The sequence below is a fragment of the Oncorhynchus masou genome, chromosome 28, assembly GCF_036934945.1.
Source record: "Oncorhynchus masou masou isolate Uvic2021 chromosome 28, UVic_Omas_1.1, whole genome shotgun sequence".
Classification (NCBI taxonomy): domain Eukaryota; kingdom Metazoa; phylum Chordata; class Actinopteri; order Salmoniformes; family Salmonidae; genus Oncorhynchus; species Oncorhynchus masou.
This window is the reverse complement of record NC_088239.1, coordinates 13,420,307-13,432,315: the sequence shown is the minus strand read 5'-3', so window position 1 is coordinate 13,432,315 and position 12,009 is coordinate 13,420,307. Positions and strand designations below refer to the sequence as shown.

Here is a 12,009-nt window from a genome sequence, read left to right as displayed (position 1 = left end):
CGTTTCTTATGTTCCCCTCTTTTTAGCAGTCAGCAAACAGGGCCTCTGGATTGTCCTTGAGGAGCTTGTTTTGTACTTATTCTGTACACTGATGTGTTTTATATCGAAGGTGTACTGTACTGTGATGACATTTGCACAGGGATGTGCCATGGGGATTTAAAAGGCCTCTGCATTTGGGGGGGGGCTGTGAAACTCTCCTGCCAGAGATTTCACACATCTCACTTCACACTTCAGTGCTAATTGAAGTTGCAGCCAGGTCAGTTCTGTCCTAGCAGCTTGGTAGTTTAGTAGCCTATTTACTTAGCTTTAGTTAAGAAAATGACCTAGAGATTATTGAACATTACTCACTCAGTTTTGTTTTGATGGTGTTTCCTGGTTTCTGCTGTGTTTCTCCTGCAGGTTTTGGTTTGTTAGAAGTTTTTTCTTGCTAGTCCTTGGTAGTAAGAATCCATTCAGGTAATTAGTCCAAAATCAAGGTTTTAGGAATGGGATTTGTGTTGAAAATTTTGATGTAGAGGGTAGTATCTTGTATAAATCCTGGTGAAAAAAAATCTAAGTTTATCTACATTTATCCAACTTTAATTGTATTTAATTTAGCAGAAAGGTGTGGATCGAGGCTGATGGACAGAGGTGATGGGAGCCGCACCCAGTGCTATAAGTTAATGGGGAAGAGAGATCTGTTGTCACAAACCGCCCTCACAGCTTCTTTGGCCCCAACTGCCTCTCCACCTTTCCAGTCATCTCTTTATTTTTCTTAGTCTCCCTGCTTTTCTCTTTTTCCCTCTTTCTCTCCATACCTGTAGCCTACCAACAGCTGTTTGGAAGTTTTATTTTTGCATTTACAAACTGTTGTTATTTTCTTTGCCAACACCAACAGATTTATAAACATTATGGATGTGAGTTTTTCAGGGTGAAATATTCTCGGGGCTCTGCCCTCGCGCTACGCCGTAAGAGTGACCACATGAGTTCAGCTTTGTGAGACAAGACCCCCACGGTGCACATCGGAGTAGCCTACTACCAGCTCATGTGCTGCCTGCTACCATGGAGCGGTCATGGGTCGGTCTGCTGCTCCTTGCGCTCTGCCTTTTACTTACGGTGAGTAGACTAATTGACCAGGCAACATTTGTCATCTATAAGCTACTAATGGACTTTCAGTAATCATGCATTTATAAGTGTGTGTGGGTTTACGGCTGTGTGTGTGAGACAGACCTTCATATTCTTAGAGAGCTGGAGACTCATTCAGAATTGTATGTGTAAGTATGTGACTAGATGTAGACAAACTGTGGTTTATCGATCTTTCTCAAATAATCCCAAATATGATTCAAATTTCAAATCAAGACTGGTCTCTTAGAATAGTTGATACCCAGCTAACAACAAACATTCCCACAACTTTAGAGAATGTTCCCTTAAGAGTCTCATTAGGTCATAGGAATGTTCCAGCGATGTGCAAGGAATGTTTCCAAGAGACCATTCCGTTAATGTCAAATATAACTTACCCAGAATGTGGTTACCATGTTCTCAGCACTAAAAAAATAAATGTTCTAGACACATTTCATGTGTCCAGTTTTCTCTGGGTTAGAAGAATATTCCACCAACGTCCCACCAAACATACATAAAACATGGTTGCCATGTTCCTAAGAACGTAAGATATGAATGTTCTAGACATGTTAAATGAGAATGCTGCAAGAACATCCATGTGTCCAGTTTTCTGTGGGTTGGGAGAATATTCCATCAACGTCCCACCAAACATACACAGAACATGTAAATATTATTTATCCATCTTTATTATCATAATGTCTAAAGATTTGTCCACGTTCATGCATTTCTGGAACTTTGACTTTGTGCCATTGAGCACGACCTCCAGATGCTTTTTCAGGTTTGATGTGGTGTTTGCATTTGACTAAAATGTTGTTCTCTTTCTCCTCAATTAACTCAAAATAATGGGAGCATTTCCACTTGGAAAGGTTAAGCGGGGTAACAATACAGAGGCCATCTTTCTTTGATTTTCGACTGTAAAAAAGCCTATTGGAAGCGAGTTAACCTACAGCATGAGTCCATTAGCATGAGAAAAAGCTTTAAAACACCGACAGAGCTTCTGAAAGTAATATACAGATTACTTGAAAAGGTCAATGTAATAATATTACTATATTTGAAGACAGTAACTCCTTATATTACTCCGTTACTCATCCCAAGTGGTTCTGTTGCAATTAGTATTTTTTTCCACATTAAAACGTGTTGTGTAATGATTTGTTATAACTGGCATCCTCATTGTTTAAATGGTAAATGTGAGAAATTACAGACATGCTACTGTAAATATACAGTATATGGTAACCATGTTCTGGGTATGTTTCTATCAGAAGCAACGCTACCACCTGGGCCATGTTTCTATCAGAAGCAACGCTACCACCTAGGCCATGTTTCTATCAGAAGCAACACTACCACCTAGGCCATGTTTCTATCTACCACCTGGGCCATGTTTCTATCAGAAGCAACACTACCACCTGGGCCATGTTTCTATCAGAAGCAACACTACCACCTGGGCCATGTTTCTATCAGAAGCAACGCTACCACCTGGGCCATGTTTCTATCAGAAGCAACGCTACCACCTGGGCCATGTTTCTATCAGAAGCAACGCTACCACCTGGGCCATGTTTCTATCAGAAGCAACGCTACCACCTGGGCCATGTTTCTATCAGAAGCAACACTACCACTTGGGCCATGTTTCTATCAGAAGCAACGCTACCACTTGGGCCATGTTTCTATCAGAAGCAATGCTACCACCTGGGCCATGTTTCTATCAGAAGCAACACTACCACCTGGGCCATGTTTCTATCAGAAGCAACACTACCACCTGGGCCATGTTTCTATCAGAAGCAACACTACCACCTGGGCCATGTTTCTATCAGAAGCAACACTACCACCTGGGCCATGTTTCTATCAGAAGCAATGCTACCACCTGGGCCATGTTTCTATCAGAAGCAACACTACCACCTGGGCCATGTTTCTATCAGAAGCAACGCTACCACCTGGGCCATGTTTCTATCAGAAGCAACACTACCACCTGGGCCATGTTTCTATCAGAAGCAACAAATTAGGAATGTTCCAGATAGAAATCCAATGAAGAGAGCAGATGTGATTCCTTATCAGAAACACATTTGTTCTACATGGTATATGCAGTGCTTAATTTCAGCTGGATCCTGACAGAACATAATGAGATTCACTTTCTATGATCTCTCTCCCTCTGCTCTGATAGACATGAGTCGGCAACTCTCATCTCTCCAGAGTTGCACTTCATCATTTATTTCCTTATAGAGTCATAGCTGTTTGAAGTGTTCTGGAGGAACTGCAGCAAACCCTGATACATTGAAATGCATTTGCCAAAGTTATATAATTGCTGCTGTCTGTTAAATAAATTAAATCATTCAGAATAGCCTACTACACCATGAGAAGGCCTATAATTTAGACACAGAGGATCATTGGCTTATTTTTTTAAATAGCCTAGCTGTGGATTGTAGCCCAATAACAAGGAATAGCCTACAATCGAGAACACATGGCAAATCTGTCAGTGAAAAAACAGCATGCAGACAAAACGGGCCTTTTTCAATCAAGGGAAAACACAGGTTGGAAAGTAAATGGCTCCTGCTGAAAAGACTGTGCTGTAGGCAACCAAACTATTTAATCAACTTCCAAATATTGTTTTACTAAGTAAAACATAGGGCGGCGCATAACAGGCACAGCGTCGTCCCGGTTAGGGGTTTGGCCGGGGGAGGCAGTCATTGTAAATAAGAATTTGTTCTTAACTGGCTTGCCTAATTAAATAAAGGTTAAATCAATCAAATCATAAAATTACCCGAACTAATGGAAAACTGGACGCTCATTAAGGGAACATTAAGGGAACATTAAGGGAACATTATGGGTAAAATTACAAAAACATTCTCTCTCCCTAGAATTGTTAGCTGGGTATGTTGTTGGCTCTACAGTCAGAAGAATCAGGTGAATCCTGTCTGTGTGTTGCTGAGCATCTATGGGAAATGGGTCAGGTGTGTGTGTGTGTGTGTGTGTGTGTGTGTGTGTGTGTGTGTGTGTGTGTGTGTGTGTGTGTGTGTGTGTGTGTGTGTGTGTGTGTGTGTGTGTGTGTGTGTGTGTGTGTGTGTGTGTGTGTGTGTGTGTGTGTGTGTGTGTGTGTGTGAGCGTGCCTGCGTGTGTTTTATATATATATATTTTTTTTATATAGAGATTTTTTTAGGATTATTTAATTTAAAAAAAATGTTTTGCAGGTGTTGTGCCTGAGGGCTTCCTTCCTTCCTCTCTATAAAAGGTCCCAGGAGGAGCACCAGAGATAACTGGTACCCACTGGATCTTTCTCTTTCTCTCTCACACACAGCATCAGGACATTGAGAACTGGATATAAATATATATCATAAAGACGTGTCATATTATAGGGTGTTAAGTGTCTCCATGTCTGATTGGCAGTGGTGAGGTGATGTGTGATTGAATGAGACGGTAACAGGGAAGTGTGTGATTGATTGAGACGGTCATGAGGCGATGTGTTATTGGTTGTTTGTGTTCTGGTGACAGGTAGCTTAGCTCCAAAAGGAACACAGCTACTCTGAGGATGTGAACGATGCTGGGGAGGGGTTGAGGAGTGTAAACACAGTGACAGTCCTGAACTGTGGCCAAGCAAAGCTGCTATTTCACAATAGAAACAAAACAGACCACCCAGCTGAACCTCACTCACACACACACGCATGACATATGCACACATACAATACAAGCATATGAACACCACACACAGTTTATGCTGGTCTGTGAGTAAATATCCTGAAGCCTGCAAGTCAGAAGACATATGTACTGTCTGTGTGAAGGGGGGTGGGGGGGTCATGATTAGTCCGGATGCCTTTAACCCTCTGCACCAGTAGTTCCCAAACTTCTTATAGTCCCGTTCCCCTTCAAACATTCCAGCTGCGTATCCCTCCAGCACCACGGTCAGCACACTCTCAAATGTTGTTTTTTGCCATCATTGTAAGCCTGCCACACACACACACTATACATTGCATTCATTAAACATAAGAATGAGTGTTAGTTTTTTGACACATCCCGGCTCGTGGGAAGTGACAAAGAGCTCTTATAGGACCAGGGCACAAATAATAATATAATAATAATCAATCATTTTGCTCTTTATTTAACCATCTTACATATAAAATCTTATTTGTTTATCAAAATGGTGAATAACTTACCACAGGTTAATGAGAAGGGTGTGCTTGAAAGGATGCACACAACTGCAGTGTTGGGTTGTATTGGAGAGAGTCTCAGACTTAAATCCTTTTCCACACAGTCTGTGCCTGTATTTAGTTATGCTAGTGAGGGCTGAGAACCCACTCTCACATCGGTACGTGGTTGCAAAGGGCATCAGTGTCTTAACAGCACGATTTGCCAAGGCAGGATACTCTGAGCGCAGCCCTATCCAGAAATCTGGCAGTGGCTTCTGATTCAATTCAATTTTCACAGAACTGCTTGTTGCAATTTCGAGGAGACTCTCTTGTTCAGATATCGGTAAGTGGACTGGAGGCGGGGCATGAAAGGGATAACAAGAATCCAGTTGTTTGTGTCGTCCGTTTCGGAAAGTACCTGTGTAATAGTGCGCCCAGCTCACTCAGGTGCTTCACTATATCTTATTTGACATTGTCTGTAAGCTTGAGTTCATTTGCACACAAAAAAAATCCTACAATGATGGAAAGACCTGTGTGTTGTCCTTGTTAATGCAGACAGAAAAGTGCTCCAACTTCTTAATCATAGCCTCAATTGCGTCCCGCACATTGAATATTGTTGCGGAAGAGTCCCTGTAATCCTAGATTCAGATCATTCAGGCGAGAAAAAACATCACCCAGATAGGCCAGTCGTGTGAGAAACTCGTCATCATGCAAGCGGTCAGACAAGTGACAATTATGGTCAATAAATTTAAGCTCGTCTCTCAATTATAAAAACGTGTCAATATTTTGCCCCTTGATAACCAGCACATTTCTGTATGTTGTAAAAACGTTACATGGTCGCTGCCCATATCATTGCATAATGCAGAAAATACACAAGAGTTCAGGGGCAGTCAACCATTTTCACTGTAGCGTACAAAACATCTTTCAAGCTGTCAGGCATTCCCTTGGCAGCAAGAGCCTCTCGTTGGATGCTGCAGTGTCCCCAAGTGGCATCGTGAGCAACTGCTTGCACGCATATCACCACTCCACTATGTCATGGCTTTTACACCATCAGTACAGATACCAACACATCTTGACCACTAAAGTCAATTTGATGTCACAAAGCTGTCCAGTACTTTTTTTTGACCCTTTTTTCTCCCCATTTGGTAGTAGTTACAGTCTTGTCTCATCACTGCAACTTCCGTACGGACGAGAGAGAGGCGAAGGTCGAGAGCCATGCGTCCTCCAAAACACAACCCAACCAAGCTGCACTGCTTCTTAACACAACCCACATCCAACCCGGAAGCCAGCCGCACCAATGTGTCTGAGGAAACACCGTACACCTGGCGACCTGGTCAGCGTGCACTGCTCCCAGCCTGCCACAGGAGACGCTAGTGCGCGATGAGACAAGGACATCCCTGCCAGCCAAACCCTCCCTAACCCAGACAGCGCTGGGCCAATTGTGTGTTGCCACATGGACCTCCCGGTCGCCGGGAGCCTGGGCTCGAACCCAAAATCTTTGGTGGCACAGCTCGCACTACGATACAATGCCTTAGACCACTGCGCCACCCGGGAGGCCCTGCTGTCCAGTACTTTAATAATATCCTCTCATGTTGTCCTGGTTTCCAGTGGTTTGCTGAAGAGGATGTCTTCCTTAATTGACCCCCTATAAATGTAACGGACATATACCAGGAGCTGTGCCAGGCCCCCCACGTCTCTTGACTCATCCAGCTGTAAGGCATATTAATCGCTGGCTTTTATGCGAAGCAGCAATTGTTTCAAAACATCTCCTGCCATGTCACTGATGCGTCGTGAAACAGTGTTGTTTGATGGAGACATTGTCTGTGTAGTGTTTTTGGCCTTTTCCCCCAGCATTGTCCCAGCCATATCCACGGCAGCAGGAATAATCAAGTCCACCACAATAGTATGCGGCTAGCCTGTCCTAGCCACTCGGTAGCTCACCATAAGATGCTTCTAGCCCCTTCTTATTAATGATGTCTGTTGCTTTTATACATGTCTTACTACTTGAAATGTGCCTTTTTTCTCGCTCAAAAAACTCCTGTGGCTTATTTTTCAAATGGTCATGTTTCATTTCTAAATGTCTGCGCAAGAGTGAAGGTTTCCCGCGAGAGAGTAACGGTTAATGTGATTGGATGTTAACTATTTGCCTAGGCTACCTGTATTTGACAATGTGTTTGTCACGCCTTGGTCTTAGTATTTTGTGTTTTAGTTAATTAGTTGGTCAGGCCAGGGTGTGACATGGGTTTATTGTTTGTTGTAATTCTTAGTGGGTTTTTTTAGTTATTGGGATTGTAGCTGATTAGGGGTGTGTGTTACATAGGTTTGGCTGCCTGAGGCGGTTCTCAATCAGAGTCAGGTGATTCTCGTTGTCTCTGATTGGGAACCGTATTTAGGTAGCCTGGGTTTCACTTTGTATTTCGTGGGTGATTGTTCCTGTCTCTGTGTTAGTGTTCACCAGACAGGCTGTTTAGGTTTTTCACGTTCCGTTTGTTGTTTTTGTTATTTCATGTATCGTCATTTGTCTATTAAAAACATGAGTAACCAACACACTGCATTTCGGTCCGACTCTCTTTCGACAAACGAAGAACGTCGTAACAGTGTTGTTATTTCGCTGAACACGAGATGGTTTAATTTTATTTTGGGCAGTGAAATGAGGCTACTCAGGTGAGAAAAAAACCTCACCCAAATGTATAGCCCCGTTGGAAAATATAAATGGACTGTTTGAAAATGTGAAGATTTATTTTTAAATGTTTTTTATTATTTTATTTATTTTTAAAAAGTGAATCACATTTTTATTTGGCGTACTCCCGACGGCATTGCGCGTACCCCAGTTTGGGATTACCTGCTCTACAAATAGTGAGCTATATCTAACGGAATGAAAGAATCTCTCTCTGTCTCACTCTTTCTTTGTATATTTCCACCTCCCTATACCGCCCTTCTCTCTTTCCACCCTCCTGTCACTCTCCATCTCTCACAGTGTTTCTCCTCTGTTCCAATATTCCTAATTGTACAGACAATATGAAGAGGGGATGAGGAGAGGAGACGAGGAGATGAAGAGACGAGGAGAGGAGGCAGTAAAGACTGTTGAGACACTGACTGTTTTTCTACTTCCTCTCTGTCCAGGAAGTCAGCGGGAGAAATCCCACATGTCACTTCATCTGGGAGCTGCAGAGGGCGGAGCTAGAGTGTCACAATCAGCTGGAGAAACAATCACTAGAGCCTCCCGGTAGACATGCATGCACGCACGCACACAAGTACACACACACACACACACACACACACACACACACACACACACACACACACACACACACACACACACACACACACACACACACACACACACACACACACACACACACACACACACACACACACACAGAGAAACCTGACCCATTTCCTGTAGATGCTCAGCAACACAGACAGGATTCACCTGATTTTTCTGACTGTAGAGCCAACAACATACCCAGCTAACAATTCTAGGGAGAAAGAACGTTTTTGTAATGTTACCCATATGTGAAGATTTATTTTCCCTTAATGTTTGTGTCCAGTTTTCTGTTATTTAGGGAAACTACTATGTTTTAAAGTTTGGATAACATTCCCTTAATGTCAAACAGAACTTATCATACACATGTACACACACACACACACACACACACACTTAAACAAACGTACACAAGTCAGACGTGTGTGTGTGTGTGTGTGTGTGTGTGTGTGTGTGTGTGTGTGTGTGTGTGTGTGTGTGTGTGTGTGTGTGTGTGTGTGTGTGTGTGTGTGTGTGTGTGTGTGTGTGTGTGTGTGTGTGTGTAGGATGTGGTGGTCTATGGGACAACATCTCATGTTGGGCCCCAGCAGCAATAGGGGAAGAGGTGACTCTCTCCTGCCCCCCTGCTCTCACACACCTCTTCGGACGACATGGTAAACACACATCCATCCCTCCATCATTCCATTGACCGTACTTTACATCGTCCTTATATTGCTGTTTATTCTCTCTGTTAGGTACCTATAGTAGGAACTGTACTGAGGCTGGCTGGTCTGACATCTACCCCAGCATCAGCACGGTCTGCTGGTCCAGCGACAACAAACCTAACAAGGTAGTTCTGCCACAGCAACTCCATAGTTAGTAACCCAACATGGTGCAGGAAGTGTGACCGTTGAACCAGAACGGACTCCACTAAATCACTACAGAGTCAGACACTGCACTGAGCTGGAACAGGTTATTCAGGCAGTTGTGCCTCAGATGGAATCTTCTCCTTTGTCTGCTTGGGTTATTGGGTAAAGGAGCCAAGGAAAATTACTTTTCGAACCCACTAAACATTTCATGTTTCTCATCCCCTACCTCTGATTGTGTGTCTGTTCCCTGTGTGCCAGAGTAGAGAGTCATAGGGCATACTTGGCCTGTCCAGGTGGTGTGTCTCTGTTGTATGACAGCCTCTATGGTTGAGTGAGTCCAGACCCTCTCACGTGTTCCATTGAGATTCCACAGTCAGAGGAGAGGATTCTGTCTGGGTTCCATTCCTTCCATCTCTGTAGAGAAGAGTCTGGACTGTCTCTATCCCAGAGGAGGTTCCGGGGTCAAGGTCAGGGGTCAGATGTGAAAGTCTGAGAGTCTGATGGTGTCTCAGACTAGGGGAATGTTGTTTATAAGAATGAGAGGGTGATGGGGAGGAGAATGATGAAGAGTAGACAGACTGATACACACACAAACACACACTCACTAGCTGCTGTTATTACAACCTTGTGATTATAACATCTATGAGAGGGCAGGAGGAATTCATGCAGAGTTGAAGCTAAGCATTGCAGTTGCAACCATGTATCTGTTGCATCCCAAACTAGTTGGGAAATAAGTTATCGAGGAGACACAGACTATTTTGACAACAGCAATGCTTTTCACTGGGCATCCAGAATGTACTCCTATGTGTGCCAGTGTGTGTGTGTTCCTTGCAGTAGCTGGTGTGTTGCAATATGTGTGTGTACATGACAGTGTGTGTGTGTGTGTGTGTGTGTGTGTGTGTGTGTGTGTGTGTGTGTGTGTGTGTGTGTGTGTGTGTGTGTGTGGGTGTGGGTGTGTGGGTGTGTGTGTGTGTGTGTGTGTGTTTGACTCAACCAGCTGCTGTTCTACTCAGTGGTGAAGACTCTGTACACTCTGGGCCACAGCCTCTCAATTATTGCTCTCGTCACCTCTACATTCACCCTCTGTCTGATCAGGTAACACACACTCACACACACATACACACTCTCTCTCTCTCTCTCTCTCACACACACACACACACACACACACACACACACACACACACACACACACACACACACACACACACACACATACACGCACACACACAGGGGTAGTGTTTTGGCAGTGTGTGTGATGTTCTGTGTTTTTAATACATGGGGTTATCAAGGACCTTTGGATGTTTATAATTCCCATAATTCACAAGTTGACACTGTTTATAAACACTCTTATCCTGACCTCATACCTCCTTTCACACTGTGTGTGTGTGTGTGTGTGTGTGTGTGTGTGTGTGTGTGTGTGTGTGTGTGTGTGTGTGTGTGTGTGTGTGTGTGTGTGTGTGTGTGTGTGTGTGTGTGTGTGTGTGTGTGTGTGTGTGTTCGTGTGTTTGTGTGTGCATGTGGGTGTGTGTGTTCGTGTGTGTGTGTGTTGGTGTGTAGGAGGCTCCACTGCACTAGGAACTACATCCATGTGAACCTGTTTGTGTCGTTCATCTTGCGAGCGGTGGCTGTGCTGGTTAAAGACTCTGTCATCTTCTCCCAGAACCAAAACACTGACTGTAGCACACAGCCCTCACTGGTGAGACTCACACTCTATCTATATTGTAAAATGTATGCAGATATCTGTCACCAAGGACTGTAAATGTGTACAAGTGTTAACACAGTGTAGTAAAATGTGTTATTTGTAGTTGGGCTGTGAAGTTAATCTGATGGTGTTTAACTCACATGGCTAACTCTGTGTGTGCATGTGTTTTTGTGTATGCGTGCGTGTGTTTGTGCGTGCGTTTGTGCATGTGTGTGTGTGTGTGTGGTGTGTATGTACGTGTGTGTGTTTGTGTGTGTGGTTTGTGTCGTTTCTGTGTGTGTGTGTGTACATTAGGTGGGCTGTAAGGTCAGTTTGGTGATGTTTAACTATTTCATAATGGCTAACTTCTTCTGGCTGCTGGTGGAGGGGCTCTACCTACAGACACTGCTCCTGGTAACCTATTCCTATACACACCTCGCTGTCTACCTCACAATCGGCTGGGGTAAGAACACACACACTCTTTCTCTTTAACCATGGTGGTGACACAGAGTGTATTATTCCCAGTATAATAAATGTGTGCTCACAGTATAAACACTGCTGTAATATTCTCTCTCTCTCACTGCTCTCCGTTTGTCCAATGTCACTTCCTGGACTAGTTGTTATTACTACATCCTTCAGCCCCTGACAGAAGTAATCCATTGTCTTAATGTTCCCTGTGTTTAGCAGGTATTGGTTGAGTATTACGGACTGTGTCTATGGTGTGTAGTTTGTAGGCTGCTGTTTCGTGGCTGTTTAAATTATGGGTCTCAATGAAGTCTGGTTTCCTCTTCCCTAACTCTCTCATTATCTCTCTCTCTCTCTCTCATTATCTCTCTCCCTCTCTCTCTCTCTCATTATCTCTCTCTCTCTCTCTCATTATCTCTCTCTCATTATCTCTCTTTCTTCTTTCTTTCTTCCCCTCTCTCTCTCTCTCTCTCTCTCTCTCTCTCTCTCATTATCTCTTTCTCTCATTCTCTCTTTTTTCTTCTTCCCTCTCTTTCTTTC

The 12,009-nt window shown here is 43.6% G+C and overlaps 1 protein-coding gene across 3 annotated transcripts in view; it reads left to right on the top strand.

The window, feature by feature from the left end:
• The first annotated feature begins 406 nt into the window (after nt 1-406).
• LOC135517184 (vasoactive intestinal polypeptide receptor 2-like) overlaps nt 407-12,009 on the top strand; it is a 20,625-nt gene continuing 9,022 nt past the window's right edge. Inside the window, exons 1-7 of one of the 3 annotated variants that reach the window (XM_064941266.1) lie at nt 407-1,095; nt 8,334-8,436; nt 9,021-9,128; nt 9,210-9,304; nt 10,321-10,418; nt 10,881-11,019; nt 11,332-11,467. In XM_064941266.1, the coding sequence (XP_064797338.1) occupies nt 1,042-1,095; nt 8,334-8,436; nt 9,021-9,128; nt 9,210-9,304; nt 10,321-10,418; nt 10,881-11,019; nt 11,332-11,467 (733 nt within the window). In that variant the 5' untranslated portion in view covers nt 407-1,041. Of the gene's footprint in view, nt 1,096-8,333; nt 8,437-9,020; nt 9,129-9,209; nt 9,305-10,320; nt 10,419-10,880; nt 11,020-11,319; nt 11,468-12,009 lie in introns of all 3 variants that reach the window. The other 2 variants (XM_064941267.1, XM_064941265.1) reach the window with 2 other exon arrangements.